Genomic DNA, 20040 nt, shown 5'->3' with positions numbered 1-20040 from the left:
TCGATAATCAAAAATGATAATTTATTTGGTAGTCATTAGAAAAATAGAATCTTACATAGTTAATTACTTGTTTAAGATTGGATCATATTACTATCTGGGTTGAATAAATTCAATAATCCAATGTAAGAATCTATATAAATATTGCACCATTAAGTAAATAATTAATTTAACATGTTAAGGTACCATACATATTATAGATATAGGAAGTGAGGTGTGAGTGCCAATGAGACAACTCTCCATCCAAATAACAATTTATAAAAGTTAACCATTATAGGTCACTGAACGGCCTTCAACGTGGAGCCTTGGCTCACAACAAACAACAAGCTATAAAGGGCCCCAAAAGTACTAGACATGTAAAACCATTCAAACGGGAAAACCAACTCTTTAATATCTATAAAAAAAAATGACAAATGAGAAACACATATTAGCAAGTTTTTGTTTAATTACAGAACATGAGGGAGAGAAAGTTCCCCCGGTCACTGCAAGGGATTTGAAGAAGATTTACCAGTCCGGACTTATGGACCCTCTTACTCCAAATGGACTATTCAACAAAGTCCAGTTTGAAGTTAGACTCCATTTTGATCGGCACTATGAAGTTACATCAGATATGTCTGAAATGACAAAGTCTTCATTTGAAATCATCAACGACTCCAAGGAAAATTTACAGTGTGTACGAAGAACTGAAAATGAAACGAAATCGAAAGAAAATCAGATAGTTATCTATGAACTTCCTGATTCGCCATATTGTCCTGTTCAATCATTTAAAAAGTATATAGAGACACTTGATCCATCCAATGAGGTTCTATGGCAGGTCCCAAGGAATTCGGTAAAGACAGACGACCTTGTCTGGTACGATGGGACAGCTGACATTGATTCTCTGTTGAATTTTATGACAGACCTTAGTCATAAATGTAAATTATCAAAAGTCTATTCTAACCGCTCTATTACAGAAACTAATGTGGCGAGTGTTATTGATACTATAACTAAGTGTTACTCTACTCCAACCACTCCAGAATCTAAAAATAGTACAGTTTCAAATATTAGAATTACAGATGTGCAGCATGTATCGGAAGGAACATATAATGGGTCAGAAATTATATGTCCTGAGATTACCCCTATAAAACTAGAGGCTCTAGAAGCGTGGAACAGCACAGTTTTAAGTCCTCAAATTATACCTGTAACACCAGAGCTGGCAGGAACATGGAACAGCTCAGTTGCATATCCTGAAATCACACAAGTAAGACCAGAGCTGGCAAGAACTTGGAACAAAATAGGTTTAAATTCTGAAATTACATTTGAAAGGCCTGATCTGGCAGGGACTTTAAATAGTCCAACTGCTAGAGGTCCTGAAATTATCCCTGTCAGACTAGAAGCTGCTAAAACATGGAACAACTCAGTTACACCTTCTGAATTTACAAATGTAAGACCAGATGTGGCTAGAACAGTGAACAATATCATGAATACATTTACAAGTCCTGAAACTTCACTTCAAAGTTCAGATTCGACACAGACTTTAAATAGTCCAACTGCTAGAAGTCCTGCAATTATCCCTATTAAACTAGAAGCTGCTGGAACTTGGAACAAATCAGTTATACCTTCTGAAATTACACATGTAAGACCAGAGCTGACAGGAACACTGAACAGTAAAATTACACATCCTGAAATTGCACATGTAAGACCAGAGTTGGCAGGAACATGGAACAACACAATTACACATGAGCAATCAATGCTAGCAGGGGCAATCAGCAGCTCAATTACAAGTCCTTACATGATGCATGCTAGACCAGGGGTATTGAACAGAACAATTACAAGTCCTGAAATTATAAATGTAAGAACAGAGTTGATGAAAGACAGGAGTAACACATTTCCAACTCCTGAAAATATGTATGTACCATCAATGCCAGCTGGAGATGTTCAAATTGTAGATAGGTTTGTTTTGACATATATTTTGTACAGTTACTACATAGTAAGAGGTTTAAAACCAGTAGGTTTCAAGGTTGTCTCTTTTTCATTTTCTTGATGGTCCGAAAATTAAAAAGTGCTATGCAAACTAAGAAAAAACATTTAGTTTTCCACTAAGAATAAGAAGAATAAATATATTTAGACAAGAGGCAGCAAACATTTAAATAGCAGCAACTCTAAAAACACAAAAGTAGAAATAGATATCTATATGACACTATACATGCTATATTTTAACTTTTCTCCTTGGTAGGTATACACACAAATGTTGAAAAATTCTAATATCTAATGCAGAAACTCATAAATATACAATTATTAAATTGCATTTTTGGATAATAAACATAATAAAAGACACTTCCATTAATATTATGATATTAATATTTTCGAAACAAAACAATTATCAAAAATATGAAAACTTTTAGATATTTTTTAATTTTTATCTTAATCTTAACTTCAAGCTTGATTCAGGTCAGAAGACATGAATTTGAGAAATTCGATTTATCCACAAGGGATGTAAGCAATAGTAAGCAATTGTACAGCCTTTAACAACAACAAAAATCCTAATTGTATATATACTGTAAATTCAGAAAATTATTGCGATGTTTTTATTATTGCAAAAAATATGCAACCAGATTAAAATAGCTGTAATTTAATCTTGCATTTTAACTTTTTTAATAAGCGTTGAATAGTATTTTTTTGAATATCACAAAACTTCATGCTCGTTTTTGTTTCAAATATCAAAATTCCAATAAGAAACGCATGCAATAATTTCTGAATTTACAGTAGTTGGCATGAAAAATATAAATAATTCAAATGAGAATACTAACATTCTAATTTCATAACAAAACAAATCATGGAAATCAAATATGACAGACATGAAAACAGGACAACCTAATGGTTCCGGACTTTGGACATGAACACAGGACAACGACTGACCCACAGGTTCCTGACTTTGGACAGGCATATATAAGATTGGTTTACAGACAAACGTATTTATATTTTACTTACAGATCTAATAGAATTGTGGATGCCACTCATCAGAGTGGGACGAAAATAAATAAAGATGTATGCAGTTTGTCTACAGAGTCGAAGGGTGCCACTCATCAGAGTGGGACAAAAGTAAATAAAGATGTATGCAGTTTGTCTACTGAGTCGAAAGATAATGTTCCACTGTATAGAAAAGTTATGGAATTTGTATCATCAGATACTGTAGCAGAAGGTATGATTTATCCTTCTAGGGGAGATAACTTTGTTATTTTCACATAATTACATTAGATGTATGTTTCATTATAATACGTAATTCTGATTGGCTAACAGCACATCACATGTTATTCCGTAAACAATTGCATGAGACAATAACATTTATCATGCATGATGACACGAGGTCCCACAATAAAGTGCACAGGTGAATAAAATAAAACTGGATAAACATCATGTTTTCATGATCCTAGCTTAAATATGTAATTTTAAGTATTGAATGCTTCTTTTTGTAACTTTATAGGGTTGTAAAAGCGTTGACCGTGCGTACATTTTTAGAATAAAGCGCTTCCGCGCTCCATTCAAAATGTACTTCGGTGAACGCTTTTACACTTCAATAAATTTACAAAAAGAAGCATTCAATTCTTAAATAACTATAAACCACTTGCATGCTCATGTTTATGATATTTATAAAAATCTAAGACTTTTAATTGAAATCTTTGTTATTTAATTTGTTTACACATCCATAATATCATAGTAGTATTGTACATGTTATGGAAAGAATATGGGAAAGGAAAAACATCCATTGGTATTTATTGTTTCAACTTTTGTAGGTGCTGATTATACAATTCTTTGTCACAAGGAAAGAACTGAAGAGAAGAAAAATCCACCACTCGAATCATCACAAACATATTTCACCAAAAAACAAATAGAAATACTTGAATCACACTTGATTAATGGAAGAAATCCCGACTCTAAGATCCTAGATATATCTGAAGAAGCTGGAATAAGCATACAAGCTGCAGCACTTTGGTTCCAAAATGCCAGTGATAATGCAGCAACTCAACAACAAGGAGTGAAGATATTAGGTTTGCTTAAAATTTCATTTATTACCCAGTTTAATTGGCATGTATAACTGTCATAATTAACATTATCAACAACATTACTTTACAGCAAACTAATGTTTTTCTGTTAGAAAACTTTATAATTCCTTCAAATTTCTTGTTAACTCCATTTTCGCACCCATATATAGAGTATAATTGGGATTTGACTTTAGAAAATTCAATATGTTGGTTCCTGAAAGGCAGAATTTCTTACAAGTCTTGGTCATTTTCAGATTATATTTTACACATGAGATTTAAAACTGTTAAATTTAAGTTTGAAACTTTCATACCTGTCAACCTGTGACTATGAAAATGCAGGTCATGACCTGCATTGAAGAATCAAATCTCAGGTCATAACGCGCACAAACTTTTTCGAGCTGAATTTCAGTATTTATGGTACATTTTCTTATAATGTTTATATCAAAGATACCAAAACATCAATGCATGTTCACTTGGCTAAGTCATTTTAAATCCTATTAATTATTATTTCATTGCACTTTTAAGGATTTTTATAAATTTGTTTAACAGTCTTATGTTGATTACTTTTTGTAAATACATGTACAAGAAATTATTTTTCAAATGTAATATTTTACAAATGTTAGAGATACTGGCTAGGTAGCCTTTAAACCCACATCACTCAGTCCACCAGAAAATTAGAGTATAATTAAATAAAGTAACACAGTTAAAGGAAGTATAAATGTAAAAAATAATTTTCAATTTTTAAAAAAATATTGTATAAAGGTATCAAAATAATGAAAAGTTATTTTTCAATATGTATTTGAATTTTATATTTATATTTATTTTTATCTTTTTCACACATAAAACATAAATATAAGGAATAATTTTGAATGGTGACAAATAAGGGGAAGTAACTGTCTAGTTGAAATATGTTTGTAAACGAATACTGAATAGTGCAATTTTACGACCTAAAGCTAAGGTAATTGGTGTTAATTAACAGTGTGTTTGACACCAAAGCTGTCAAGTGAAGCCATGCACTTATTGGGTAACTTAATTTGACAGTTTAAATAACTAGATGATCTTCCTGCTGATGGAAGAATTACGAATTTGCCGGTATTTCAAAGAAATATTACTTTTGAAATCAAACTCAAGGCTAAGAAATACAGGTAAAATCGGGTCATTTTCGTAATTCCCTGGGTTATTTCAATGACCCGGCGGGTGTCCCGGGTGATTCCTCAGAATTGTGAAAATCTCAGGTCACACCCGCAGAATACGGGTCAGTTGACAGGTATGAACTTTTACAATTTAGTTTTGAAAAAATGTTCTGCTTTTTTAAAATCTATGAATCTTTGTGACATTTATAAGGGGTTTATTTTTATGTTAGGTCCGTCAAGCTTCTAATTTGGCCATACAAAAAAATATAATATAATAATTTCATCAATTATCTCATATAAGATCTCCTCATTTTTCATGGAAGTCACACAACAGATTCAACTAACTACTGTATCCTTGAACTGGCATATAATTTTGATGAAATAAAAAACTGAAGAAGGCCAATGGCTGAAACGTCTTGAAAAATTGGTTTATTTATACAATTATATAATTTTTAGATCAACAGAGCTGTGTACAAGAAAGTGATGAAACCCTTCACAGCAGAAATGTAGACAAGAAGGGAACAGAATCAAGAGTAGGAACAGTGAACCAGTCAGACAAGAAGGGAACAGAAGCAAGAGTAGGAACAGTGAACCAGTCAGACAAGAAGGGAACAGAATCAAGAGTAGGAACAGTGAACCAGTCTTTGGATTATGCAGATGATAAAGTACCATTACATATGGAGGTTGATGAACTTATATTATCTGATAGTTTTGAGGAGGAAGAAGAAGATTTAGAGACAGGTCTGTTACAATAGAACTAATAAACATTCTACTTTGGTGGTTGTATTTAAGTCTGTGTCAATCACTGTATTCATATACTGTAAATTCAGAAGTATTTCGATGGTTTTATTATTGTGTAAAATGCGTCAGGGTTTTAATCGCAATAGTTTAAACTTGCATTTTGAAATTTTGTATATATTTAAACAGGATTTTTCTCAATATCGTGAAAAATTAAAATTTAATTTTAGTCTAAAATGGGAAAATCACAATAATAAATGAAAGCAATAATTTCTGTTTATAATTATATCAGTAGATACATTTGATATGAGAAATGACGAGAGAGACAATAATTAATTTGTCATTTATCAATACTGTACGATACTTTGGATGGACAGTTGTCTCATTGGCATTTATACCACATCTTCCTATACTGTGGATTCATTTATTTTCGTGGGTACCAATTTTCGTGGATTACGTAAAACTTGTATGTTTGTGGATATTCAATTTCGTGGTTTTGACAAAGTCTGCATATAAGCCTATAGAAATTTTGTTATTCGATGAACATTTAATTTCGTGGTCCACCTGTACCCACGAAAGCCACGAAAATTTGTATCCAACAAATAATAATGAATCCACAGTATCTATTATTTACTTGTTTGTGGTGTTTTTTGTGAACATCGCTTACTCTTTTGTGGTGTCATTTGTGGAAAATGTATACTGGTATGTGTTCTGTTATTATCTTTCATAAAAAAAATAAAAAAGTTCTCTTATATTTTACAGGTCTTGTTTCACCAGAAACAGATTACACAGAAAAAACTAAAAGTGGAGGGACACGAAATAAACATAGTCGTCGTGGTCAACGTACTTTGTTTAGGGAGAAACAATTGCAAGCGCTCAAATATCATTTCTTACAGGATCAAAATCCTCACACATACACAATAATAGAGATAGCAAATTCTATTGGAATCAAGGAACAAGTGGCAAGAGTATGGTTCCAAAATGCAAGAGCTAAAAGACGGAGGGAATTAAAGATGAAAGAGAAACGACGAAATTTTATTAGAAACAGAAATTTTGACATAAATCCAAAGTTTAAAGGTCAGTCTAGTTCTCTGTCTAGTCAGTAACTGGTTTATGACTTTTAAAATAACCCTCATATTGTTTTGTTTTATATAAATTTTAGATTTCGTAATCTTAATCTTCCTTACAAATTGTCTCTGTATTAAAAAGTATAAGTCATGGGACTTTAGAGATTATTTATATTTTATTACAGTGGAGTTTTCTTATCATGTTTATATTAAATAGAAGCTGTGGTATGATTGCCAATGAGACAACTCTCCACAATAGACCAAATGACCCAGTTTACACTCTGTTTGACTACTTTCAGGTCAACAGAATAAATTACCAGGCTTGGATTGTAGTACTTCTACTATGTACATGTATGAAGGATACAAGGCAGATAAAAGCAACCAGTCTGGGTACCAGACCAAGTTGTCTGACAATCCTCTTGACATGATGTCAGTGGTAGGTAGCTATAGTGCTCTAAGTATGATGAAAATACTGTATATCAGGAATTCTTTTTTGCAGTATAGATATTTTACATCTACTACAACATTTCTCTAGCACCATAAAGCAGGTTATTTTTGCGGATGTAAAATTTCGTGATTTACCTTGAATAAGGTATATGAAATATTTTGGTGGATTTAAAACTTTCATCAATACCTTTGAATGTAAACTTTTAAAATTGATGGAATTATTTTGGCAATTTTGTTCTATCCGCAAAACTAATCTAAAATTTACACCCCATGAATATAACCTTCTATACTCTATTGAAATGCATTGTTGAGAATCATAACAGTATAATAATTAACAACAACAAATATTTGGCTGTCCCATCCAAGTTCAAAATTGTGAATAAAACTGGAGGTGAAATAACTTTATATATGGTTGTTTAGATCTGTTTGTATACAAAGGAGTATTAATCATTCATTTTCATTCTGTGAACATTTAAATTTGTGGTCCACCTTAACCCTTGAAATCTAGCTACCAAAACTGATATTCTTCAAATAATAATGAATCCACAATACATATAAAAAAGAAGATGTGGTATGTTTGCCAATGAGACAACTATCCACAAAAGAGCAAAATGACACAGACATTAACAACTATAGGTCACAGTACAGCCTTCAACAATGAACAAAACCCATACTGCATAGTCAGCTAAATTAACAAAAAACAAATATGTAACACTTAAACAAACAACAACCACTGAATTTTCAGGCTCCTGACTTGGGACAGGCACATGCATAAATAATGTGGTGGGGTTAAACATGTACAGTACAATTTGATTTGTAAAATAACAATTCTGATTGGTCTACATCTGTTATAACAATTTTGATTGGTCTACATCTGTTATAACAGTTCTGATTGGTCTACATCTGTTATTTGCAGGTTAACATCAAGACAGAACCAAGAGACATTGGTGAATCTGGAAAAGACTCATTGATAGAAATTGTAGATGATAGCTTACCATGTCTAAGGTGAATTGAACACAGATCATATTATTACACAATTTAAAGTTGTTTAGTTGAACTGAGAAAAAATAAACTGCATGTAGAAAAATCTTATGGCAACCGTAGTATGATTAGAGAAAATTAGTGAATGCATTGATTATGTAAATCCTAAAGGAGCATCAACCTTTGGCAGGAGTATATCTAAGATTTCTAAAATGACTGCTGCAGAATTTTGTTTATTTTTCCTTGTCCAATGGAACTGATCTTTGCAAGTTGAAAATATGTGAACCAATTCAATATTTAGTAATATTGTTTATGATTTTCATGTTGGCCTTAGGTGCAGCCAACTTTAATATATATGGCAAGCTGGGGACCTTAAAGAAAGGTCAGTGTAACATAAGTAAAACAAGAATCAGTTTTTCAGTTCAGGCCTGATATGATTGGTTACAGCTGCCTAGTCTAAATCTTGATAACTAAACTTGTAGCATTTAAGAATCAGCTTGTAAAATTATTACATTATCAATTGTAGAAGTAGTGGACAGGACATGCTATTTAACAGCTTACAAAATGAGGACAAAGGCTATGAGAACATGGAGTGTCGTGTTGTTCCAGAACATATGAAAGTTGAAGAATTTATAGCATCTGATCAATTTGATAAGAAAGGTTAGTGTATTAATCTAATTATATCCCCAATTTATCATACCCCTGCTCTGCGTCCATTGTCCATCTGTCTCTCAATCCGTCTGTCTGTCCCATGGATATTTTCCGTCACATCTTTCTCAGGAACTACTTCTTCAAGGTTTCTGGGTTAATATAAGTCAGCTATACCGTGTGATGTGTTTTCAGATTCATTACTCAACGACTTCTTGTACAGAATACTTGTATCATTTTACACATGATAGCCAAATTAAAAGTTTTTTGTCACATCTTTCTTTGGAACTTCAATTTAAGGATTTCTAAAAATTCGTTTTCAAGGTTTATATAAGTCAGCTATAAAGTGTCTGTGATGTGTTTTCTGACTCATCTGTTTACTGAAATATTTTGTCAGGGGTATCATCAGTGAGCAGTAGCTCCCACTTTCACTTGTTATATATCCCAATAAGATATAATCTTATTGATTTCTAGTCTGCAGACCTCTACTGTAAAAAAAATAGTTTTTTTTGTCGGTGAAAACATTTTCTTCTTTGGGAACAAGTGTATTTTATAAATAACTTTAGAAAAAAATAAAGGAACTTGATCTTTTTTAACCCTGCAGCATTGTTGTAATATTTAAAAAAAAAAAAGAATGGAAGGAATTGCATTCAAATCCTGTACAAAATCCTTGAATTTTTCAATCTCAAAATGCTGTTATTGGCAGATGGTAAAATTTCAATATTTAACAAAATTCCACAGAAAAAAATTGATCATGTTTAATATAAGAAAAATGATTATTTTACAGCTCTTCCATTTCTAAACAAAGAATCTACTGCTAAACCTGCTGAGGTCAGGGTTACAGAAGAATTGATTATTACTGATATCAGAGAGAAAGAGATTGGAGATACCGTGGACAAAGAGATGGAGTCGGTAACATTGGCCATTCATACAGCTGATACAAGGATAGGTGTAAGTTATGCTGTACAAACAGTTATCATATTTGCTGTGAATTCTGAGGGTACCAATTTGCGTTCATTGCGGAAACCTTGCATTTTCGTGAATATGTGGTTTCATGGTTCTGCGAAAGTCTGAAACTTTATTGAAATTTGTATTTTGTTGAACTTTTAAATTTGTTGTTCACCTGTCACCATAAAACCGAGAAAAAAATGATATCCAATTAAGGAATGATTGTAATATTTTTTCTGCTATGAAGAAATAACATAAAAAATTTGGTGCACACTGAATAACGCGCGTAGCGGGTTATTTAACAGTGTGCACCACAGTTTTTTATGTTATTTCGAATAGACAGAAAAAATATTACATTCATTTCTTATAATTTAATTCTAAATTCCATTTTAACCGTAAAAAAACATGAAAAAACGTTGATGAAATCACGGTCACATGACTGAATTATATCTATGGGCTCATAACAAAATAACGTCAGCCAATTAGGAGACGCGTTCAATCCAAAATTAAATTATTGAATAATACATGTAATAATGAATCCACAGTACTTAAAATTTAACATATTACTAGACTATTCAACAACAAATAGAGCACTGTCTGTAAATGGTCTATAAAGAGCATTCTTTAAACTGTCTAAACAGAACTCTGTGTAATCTGTAATTCTGTTCAAGTGATACCAAACACTTAGTAAACTAAGTTGGCTAGTTTAATTTTCACAAAATTTTCACAAAATGTTTACTTTGACCTTTTGACATGAACATAAAATTTCAAAAAAAGATTGAACCACTCACTTTATCAGAAAAAAATAATATTTTGACCAACACTAGTTTTGATCATTGAGAAGCTCAATATTTCCTTAACAATAGAACGTAATTAAAACGTTCAGCTAATCTAAAGGGTTATCTCCCTGTAGTGTCATGAACCACCTTAAAAGCAAAACTCTGTGACCTACTTCATGACATATCATAAGTGTTACTAGTTGGTTGATAGTTTTTCGCTGGTAATATTGTATGAACAACAAACCTGTAACAACAATTGAATCTCCTGTAACAACAATATTCCAGCGAAAGACAGAAAATGTAAAGAAAATATCATACTTGCCAACCTCTGACAATAGAAAATCATGTTATGACAACAACCTGTCTATTGAATCTCCTGTTAAACAACAATATTCCAGCGAAAGACAGAAAATGTAAAGAAAATATAGGAGACAAAATTCATTATCTTCTTGTATGCAAGTCTCCTCAACTGGTTATTTCTAGAGAACCAAATATCCCTAGTTATTATATAACACATCAAAGCAACAAGAAATGATCTGCTATGTTATCTTTCTGTAATGTCAAATTATATAGACAGGTGTCATCTGTTATTAAAAAGCGGAATAACTTATTGTGATATGTGTATTGATTTTTTTTATCACTTTTTTTTAAAATAACCTTTGCATTATATAATTATGTCATGTTTTATTTTTTTATTTTTATTATTTATAACTTCCAATTTACAACATAATATACACAAGTATAAAAGCAATATATAATATATAAATCTATAGATATTATCTAATCAATACAACTGTCTATTAGGAAGCATTTTTTTTTTTAAATACAAATATAAGATAAAGAGTAAAGCAGTTTGAACACCAGAAAGAGAGGGAGAAAGATAGAAAGAGAAAGAGAGTGAGGATAATAGTGTGATGAGTTTTCAATATAAGTCATCTAGAAATTGATTTCTATTTTAGTATAGTAAATATATCATGTTTATTCTTGTATACTCTCCTCGTGGTACACATATATGTGTCTGAGCGTTGCTTTACAATACAATTTTGAATATCTTGAATGATGTATGTTTCTGTTTATTGCAGGAAATTATAGGCAAGACTAATGGAATAGACTTGAAATATAAGGAGAATATTCTTGACTCATGTGCTGACCTAATATCAGTAAGATTTTGCTAAGAACAATAAAGAAATGATTTTTGAAATACTATCAAAATATAAAAAAGAAGATGTGGTATGATTGCCAATGAGACAACTATATCCACAAAATACCAAAATGACACAAACATTAACAATTATAGGTCACCGACAGCCTTCAACAATGAGCAAAGCCCATACCGCATATAGTCAGCTATTAAAGGCCCCGATAAGACAATGTAAAACAATTTAAGCGAGAAAGCCTGTTACTGACTTGATATCTAAATCTTCAAAATATGATCATAACATTCTATATACATCTTCTCCAGATATTTATCAATGTAATATATGTTTAGATATTCAAGTCACAAAAAGATGTTATACCTGTCAAGAACATTTACATAAATTTTGCAAGTTGCAGGAATCTAATATTTGTTCTAAAAATATAAACAATGTCATTGTAAAAGTCATCTTTAAAATTGGAGTTATCTCCCATTATCCAGAATTGCAGTTGTATCAACTTTAACCTTTGTAAACAATGCAATATTTTAATTTTACTTCCCACTGATAAATTAAAGTAATTTGATTACCCTTCAGTGTTAACAAGCACTTATTATTATCATATTATGTATAACCTGTCCTGCTTTGGACTTAAATTTTGTGAAATAACATTTATACAGACTTTCATTCTCAAATTTGAACTCCTAATAATGACTTCAAATTTTTTTTGCTAGTTAAAGGCCTTTTGTGTCGTTCAAGTTTTTGCAATATATTAATATCACAATAGAGATTGCTCACTTAATAAATACAGAATTGTGGGCTTGGCATCTTGTCGTATTTCTGTTTGATATGAGATAAAATGCCAACAATGAAATTACACACAGTACATATAAAATGTATTTTATCAGGATTTCAAAGTGCTTTTTAAATGACAAGTTTAATGTATTTGTACATGGAAAAGTATTTACCAACAGATGTTTTAATTGTAGGCATTAAACATATTAATGGAGAAAACAATAGAGTTGGAAAGAGAAATAGTGACACAGGGCAGGGTGAGTAGCTTACAAATAAGCAACACGACGGGTACCGCATCTGGAGCAGGATCTGCTTACCCTTCTGGAGCACCTGAGATCACCCCTGGTTTTTGGTGGGGTTTGTGTTGTTTATTCTTTAGTTTTCTATGTTGTGTCATGTGTACTATTGTTTTTCTGTTTGTCTTTTTCATTTTTAAAGGCAGTGCTTTAAGGCCTGACTTTTAAGTCATGAGGTTCATCTTTTCATACGCAATCTTTGCAGGGGTCTTTTGGCCAGAAATAGATCCGGAAATGTTCGAATTTCTCCTCTTCTTTTTATGGTATGATATGGTTTTTATTTCTTTCATTTACATTGGGGACTAAAGAAACGATCAGTGTGTTTTGTTTGTTTTATAGAACTTGTTATGAGTGTGTATTTTGCATTATAAGCAGTCAACCTGACTACAAACTATCATTATGTGTATTCCGTGCGGAAAGAGGTCGGGTCAATTTCGAGTGTTATCTGACATCTAAAGATTCTTTAATTAGTTCAGACGTTGATATAACAATGAAAAGTCGACTGAACATGATTAATAATGCATCTTCTATAATTCAAAGCGGAATTCCGTTTATGAACCAGAAACTGTAAAGCGTTTTCAATTTCGGTATTAGTTATGTATGTTGTCTACGTATTATCCTGGTTCCCGGTACTATGTTCCGGGTATTAGCTTTTTGTGTGTATGTGATGTGTAACATTACGATCGGGTACCAGCCAATCTACGTGTGTATGTGTACATGATTTCCCGCCAAAATGACCGATTTACAGCTATGGAAAAAATAGTCCATAAACGTTCCGTATAATGATATGCAAATTCATAATTAATCGTAACTTTTTTTATCTTTGTATAATAAATATAACAAAATGGATTCCACAAAATTGAAAATAGCATTATTTTACGAGGATTTATCATATTTTTCTCACTTCCGGGCGCAGTAATACGTATGTTTTGAAGAAGCTCGAAGAATTTGACAAAGTGAATTGAGAAGGAAACGGATAGATATACGTCCTTGCTATCAGGTAAAACAATTTAAATGTACAGAACAAACACATTTACTTCACACAAATAGTACAGGCTTAAGCTTTTTATTGTCTTATACACGACTGTAGTCTAGTCGACGGCGGTGACCTACAAGGTACGGGTCATACTGGGTCAAGTCTAAATATGTAAACATATCCACATGCTATTAGGTAGAAAGCATCGTAATGCAATATCTACAATTTTTCCTCCTTTATACATCGTTTAACCAGATATATTTCTCCTTTATAAATCGTTTAACCCGATATATTCCTCTCAAATACACTTAAACACGGGTTGTATGTACGTATCTTTTCTAGTGTTTTCTTGTCCTTATTAAAATTCATTTGTTGATGTTTAAATATTTTTGAACGACTGAACACAGGAGTGAATGAATGCAACAATTATATATACTGAAGACTTGGGCTGTACAATGATAGTGTACGTATATCATACTGATAATTATTCTAGCAGTAATTATGTTAATTTAGGATGTAATGTCAGGAATTCATGAGCTATGTCTCAGGCTTTCTGAAAAAAATATCAATGACAATGTAAACAGGAACAAAACATTGACGCGAATGCTGCTCTCTTCTATGTTATAGTTATTTAGGTATGTGTGTTGCACAAGTTTCAAAAAAATTAAGTTATAAAACTTTTTTTCAGGGCACAAACCCACTTTAAAGAGACTTGTCTACTGCCATACCCATCCTAATTTCATGCACCATTTGCAAGCAAGAGACTGAATGGTTTGCAAAATTAAAAATCAGGACGGTGTCCAATTAAAACAAAAGAACTAAACTGGATGAATATTGTAGGGGAAATCTAGAGGAAAGTTTTGATTTGTGAAATTGGTTTTCCTGAAAAGTCATTCATCCTAGCCTGCAGAAAGGAACTATAACTGTCCACCACCAACTGACGAGCTAATGTTGAGCTTCACATATGGAATTACTCAAATACCATCAATGTCTGTGTTTTCAGCACAGATTTCACAAGTTATGACACAGCTGTGTTTTTTTATACCTGTTTATAGAGTTGTATACTAAATTTTATTTTTTTTATCAATAAATATATATTGTGTCATTTAAGAACTTGTATTTTGCCAAAAGATGCATACTAGTGAATGAAAGTGGTGCAGTTCATTTTGCTTTGGTATATAGAATTGAATTACAATTGTTCATGTTATTGGAATGCTTATAAAAATAAGGAGATGTGGTACAATGTATATGATATTTAGTGAGTTAATCAAGCAAAAGTGAATAAGAAATTGGTATAAGCAGTTACAGGTACATGTACTACTGTACAATCTCAAACAATGAGAAAAACTCATACCGTAAAGAGAATTTCATATTTACAAGTAAGTTTTGTTTTTGCGTTGAATAATTTTCTTCTATTGTTTTAACTGCAAATATTGGAAGTGGTTAAAATGCTAATGAGACAGCTGTTATGGCCACAGAGTCTTAATTGAAAACTTCTTTTTCATTCATACCAGTAGATTTTGTCTGGAGTTATAAACATATCTGCCAACTTTTCAAAATGCACATGGGGGTTTTACATGAAAGATGGTTCATATAGTCATACAAAACCTTCAAGGGGGCCTTCAAATGGGAGCAGGACAAGTTGCCCCACTGGCTAATCGCCCCACTTTTTAAAAAACCGCCACAAACTGATTTATCAAATCGCCCCACATGTGAAATTGGTTAAATCATGTTTAATATTACTCCTGCCAACTCGCCCTACTTATAAAAAAACAGTAATATTTAGATTAATAATATATATATAATTAAAAATAAAAACTCGCACCACTTTAATGAAAACTAATGTACACAGAATACAAACAAACCCAAAATTAATTTACTTACTATTATTGATATATACTGAAATTATAATTCTAAAAAAACCCTGATTGTTGAAGAATAACTAAGTTTTGAAGCTTAGTTATTTGCATCACAATTGAAAAGAAACCTGTTAAATGTATCATAATGCAATATATGGAATTGAACTTATATTCGATGGGATAACATCTTTTTCCATAAGTGGGGTGAGTTGGCATTACTAAATTCATCCTGGTTAATAATATATTTATCTAGATTTCACCGATATCCATTAGGTGGGACTAGTTGGCAGGAGTAATATTAACGGGATTTAACACGGTTCACAAGTGGGGGGCGATTTGGTAATCCAGGTTGGGGCAGTTTTTTTGTCGAGTCTGCAACTTTTGTCGCAGAAAGCTCGACATAGGGATAGTGATCCGGGGGCTGCGGCGTTGTTAGCTCAGTTCTTAAAAGCTTTATATTTTAGAAGGTGGGAGACCTGGATGCTTCATACTTTGTATATGGTTGCCTCATGTTACGAAGTCTCCGTCAGTCACATGTCCAATGTCCTTGACCTCATTTTCATGGTTCAGTGACTACTTGAAAAAAAAGTTAAAATTTTTGTAATGTTAAATTCTCTCTTATTATAAGTAATAGGATAACTATATTTGGTATGTGCGTACCTTGCAAGGTCCTCTTGCCCGTCAGACAGTTTTTACTTGACCTCGACCTCATTTCATGGATCAGCGAACAAGGTTAAGTTTTGGTTGTCAAGTCCATATCTGAGATACTATAAGCAATAGGTCTAGTAAATTCGGTGTATGGAAGCACTGTAAGGTGTACATGTCCAACTGGCAGGTGTCATCTGACCTTGACCTCATTTTCATGGTTTAGTGGTTATAGTTAAGTTTTGTGTTTTGGTCTGTTTTTCTTATACTGTTTGCAATAGGTCTTCTATATTTTGTGTATAGAATGGTTGTAAGGTGTACAGGTCTACCTGGCAGGTGTCATATGACCTTGACCTCATTTTCATGGTTCAGTGGTCAAAGTTAAGTTTTTGAGTTTTGGCCTTTTTTTAGCTCACCTGGCCCGAAGGGCCAAGTGAGCTTTTCTCATCACTTGGCGTCCGTCGTCTGTCGTCGTCGTCCGTCGTCGTCGTCCTGCGTCCGGCGTTAACTTTTACAAAAATCTTCTCCTCTGAAACTACTGGGCCAAATTTAACCAAACTTGGCCACAATCATCATTGAGGTATCTAGTTTGAAAATTGTGTCCGGTGACCTTGCCAACCAACCAAGATGGCCGCCATGGCTAAAAATAGAACATAGGGGTAAAATGCAGTTTTTGGCTTATAACTCAAAAACCAAAGCATTTAGAGCAAATCTGACATGGGGTTAACTTGTTTATCAGGTTAAGATCTATCTGCCGTGAATTTTTCAGATGAATCTGACATTCCGTTGTTAGGTTGCTGCCCCTGAATCAGTAATTTTAAGGAAATTTTGCTGTTTTTGGTTATTATCTTGAATATTATTATAGATAGAGAAAAACTGTAAACAGCAATAATGTTCAGCAAAGTAAGATCTACAAATAAGTCAACATGACCAAAATGGTCAGTTGACCACTGTAGGAGTTATTGCCCTTTATAGTCAATTTTAACCATTTTACGTAAATCTTAGTTATCTTTTAGAAAAATCTTCTCCTCTGAAACTACTGGGCCAAATTAATTGAAACTTGGCCACAATCATCTTTGGGGTATCTAGTATAAAAATTGTGTCCGGTAACTTGGCCAACCAACCAAGATGGCGGCCATGGCTAAAAATAGAACATGGGAGTAAAATGCAGTTTTTGGCTTATAACCCAAAAAACAAAGCAATAAGAGCAAATCTGACAGAGTTGAAATTGTTGATCAGGTCAAGATCTATCTGCCCAGGAATTTTCAGATGAATTGGATCATCGGTTGTTAGGTTGCTGCCCCTAAATTGGTAATTTTGAGGAAATTTTGCTGTTTTTTTGTTATTATCTTGAATATTATTATAGATAGAGATAAACTGTAAACAGCAATAATGTACAGTAAAGTAAGAACTAAAAATGAGTCAACATGACCAAAATAGTCAATTGACCCCCTGAGGAGTTATTGCCCTTCATAGTCATTTTTTAACAATTTTTCACAAAATTTGTAGATTTTCACTAACATTTTCCACAGAAACTACTGTTATAGATAGAGATAATTGTAAGCAGCAAAAATGTTTAGTAAAGTAAGATCTTCAAACACATCACCATCACCAAAACACAATTTTGTCATGAATTCATTTGTGTACAATGTTTAATATTAACATAGACCAAGGTGAGCGACACAGGCTCTTTAGAGCCTCTAGTTCTAATACTATATGCAATAGGTCAACTATATTTGGTGTATGGAAATATTTCATGATCTACATGTCAGTCGCGCAGGTTTTATTTGACCTTGATCTCATTTTTTACAATTCATTGCTCAGTGTTAAGCTTTTGTGTTTTGGTCTGTTTTTCTTAAACTATAAGCAATAAGTCAATTTTATTTGTTGTATGGAAGAATTGTTAGCTGTACATGCCTACCTGGCATGGTTTATCTGACCTTGACCTCATTTTCATGGTTCAATTGTCAATGTTTAGTTTTCTTTGTTTATGTTAAGATTATGTGACAGTTGTAATAAAGCTTTATTATTAGGATTATCAACATAATATCAATGATTAGTAAAGAAGGCGAGACATTTCAGTGTGTGCACTCTTGTTTTTAAAGTGGGGCGATTTGTCATGGATTCCCTTCAAATATATTCTAATGTGGTTTTTGGCTTCTTCGTGCATTAACAAGCTCATAGCCATTGTTGAACTAATTGTTTTCTTTAAAATAGTCGACAAAATTGCTCTTACAAAATTTCCATTTGGGAGCCTTGAGCTCGATGGGAGAAATACTCTGCAAATAATGACGGTTGCCAGGTATGGTCATCAAAAAAGTTGACATGTTACTATGTACATTTACCATTATGTTACTTGATGTTCTTGCTATAAACACAGTACAGAGACTAGTCAATCTTTGTGAACTATTTTTTATGGGAGTCATAGAATATGCGTATACAATCAATAATTAAAAATAGTCTATTTATATTGAAAAGGAAAAGTTCTTATATGTCTAAAGAAGAGGGACGAAAGACACCAAAGGGACAGTCAAACTCATAAATTTAAAGCAAACTGACAAGGCCATGGCTAAAAATGCATTTCATGGGAGGCACAGAAAATATACTGTAAACATAGACTATAGATATAGGTGAACTAGGTACAAAAGAACTCTGAATCTTAAATTCTACAAACCACCTCTGTTCTATGGAAGATAATGGTATAACTGGACTAGAAATACACACAACCTGTAATTAACTGCCTTTACAGCGCTTTCGCGCTTTGATTAGCCATGGCATTGTCAGTTTGTTTTAGATTTAAGAGTTTGACTGTCCCTTTGGTATCTTTCGTACCTCTTTTACATGGTGGAAGTTGAAATATTAATAATATAATTAAAATATTAAAAGGAATTTGTTGGATTTAATAGACGCTTAGTTCTGAAATGTCTGCCTTTCAAGGTTTCTAATTTACCATACACAAAACTTTAGAATTATATGCAGTATTAGGATCAAAACAACAGTGTTTACATATCAGTGTACAGGTAATGTCAACATGGAGGGTCAAAATAGTAAATTTTTATGCCCCATCTATAATATGGCATTATGTTTTTTTCAGTGTTCTCCCTGTTCGTCCCTTCTTGCATCTTTAAAGTTTTTGTTCAAAGTAGTTTTTGATGAAATTAAAGTCCAATTAACTTGAAACTCGTCCTATGTTATGATCTTTCTAATTTAAATGCCAATTTAGAGTTTTGACCCAAATTTCAAGGTCCACTGCACATTGAAAATGATAGTGCAAGTGGGACATCCATGTACTATGGACACATTACTGTTGTAAATATTTGGTTATTATTTTAATCATATTGTTTGCTCTACTGTGGATTCATTATTATTTGCGGTATACCAATTTTCATGGGCTTCATGTGTGCAAGTAAAACATAAATTTAAATGTTAACGAATCACAAATATTGCATAGGGTTTGTATGCAGAGATTGGTAAAACCACGAAATCAAATATCCATGAAAATACAAGTTTCCATTAATCCACAAACCTTGATACCCATGAAATAAATGAATCCACAGTATTTGCCTGTGTACAAAT

The 20040-nt window shown here is 32.5% G+C and overlaps 1 protein-coding gene across 1 annotated transcript in view; it reads left to right on the top strand.

Annotated features, from left to right (window-relative positions):
• The window catches only part of LOC134717657 (uncharacterized), a 43960-nt gene that overhangs the window by 2173 nt on the left and 21747 nt on the right, over positions 1-20040 (top strand). The window contains exons 2-12 of the mRNA XM_063580154.1: positions 450-1929; positions 2970-3178; positions 3771-4025; positions 5609-5893; positions 6653-6967; positions 7257-7393; positions 8321-8409; positions 8912-9045; positions 9821-9984; positions 11843-11920; positions 12883-12945. Of these exons, the coding sequence (XP_063436224.1) occupies positions 518-1929; positions 2970-3178; positions 3771-4025; positions 5609-5893; positions 6653-6967; positions 7257-7393; positions 8321-8409; positions 8912-9045; positions 9821-9984; positions 11843-11920; positions 12883-12945 (3141 nt within the window). The 5' untranslated portion in view covers positions 450-517. The remainder of the gene's footprint in view (positions 1-449; positions 1930-2969; positions 3179-3770; positions 4026-5608; positions 5894-6652; positions 6968-7256; positions 7394-8320; positions 8410-8911; positions 9046-9820; positions 9985-11842; positions 11921-12882; positions 12946-20040) is intronic.

The sequence above is a fragment of the Mytilus trossulus genome, chromosome 5, assembly GCF_036588685.1.
Source record: "Mytilus trossulus isolate FHL-02 chromosome 5, PNRI_Mtr1.1.1.hap1, whole genome shotgun sequence".
Lineage (NCBI taxonomy): Eukaryota > Metazoa > Mollusca > Bivalvia > Mytilida > Mytilidae > Mytilus > Mytilus trossulus.
The sequence above is the reverse complement of the archived record's forward strand: the minus strand, read 5'-3'. Positions and strand labels throughout refer to the sequence as shown.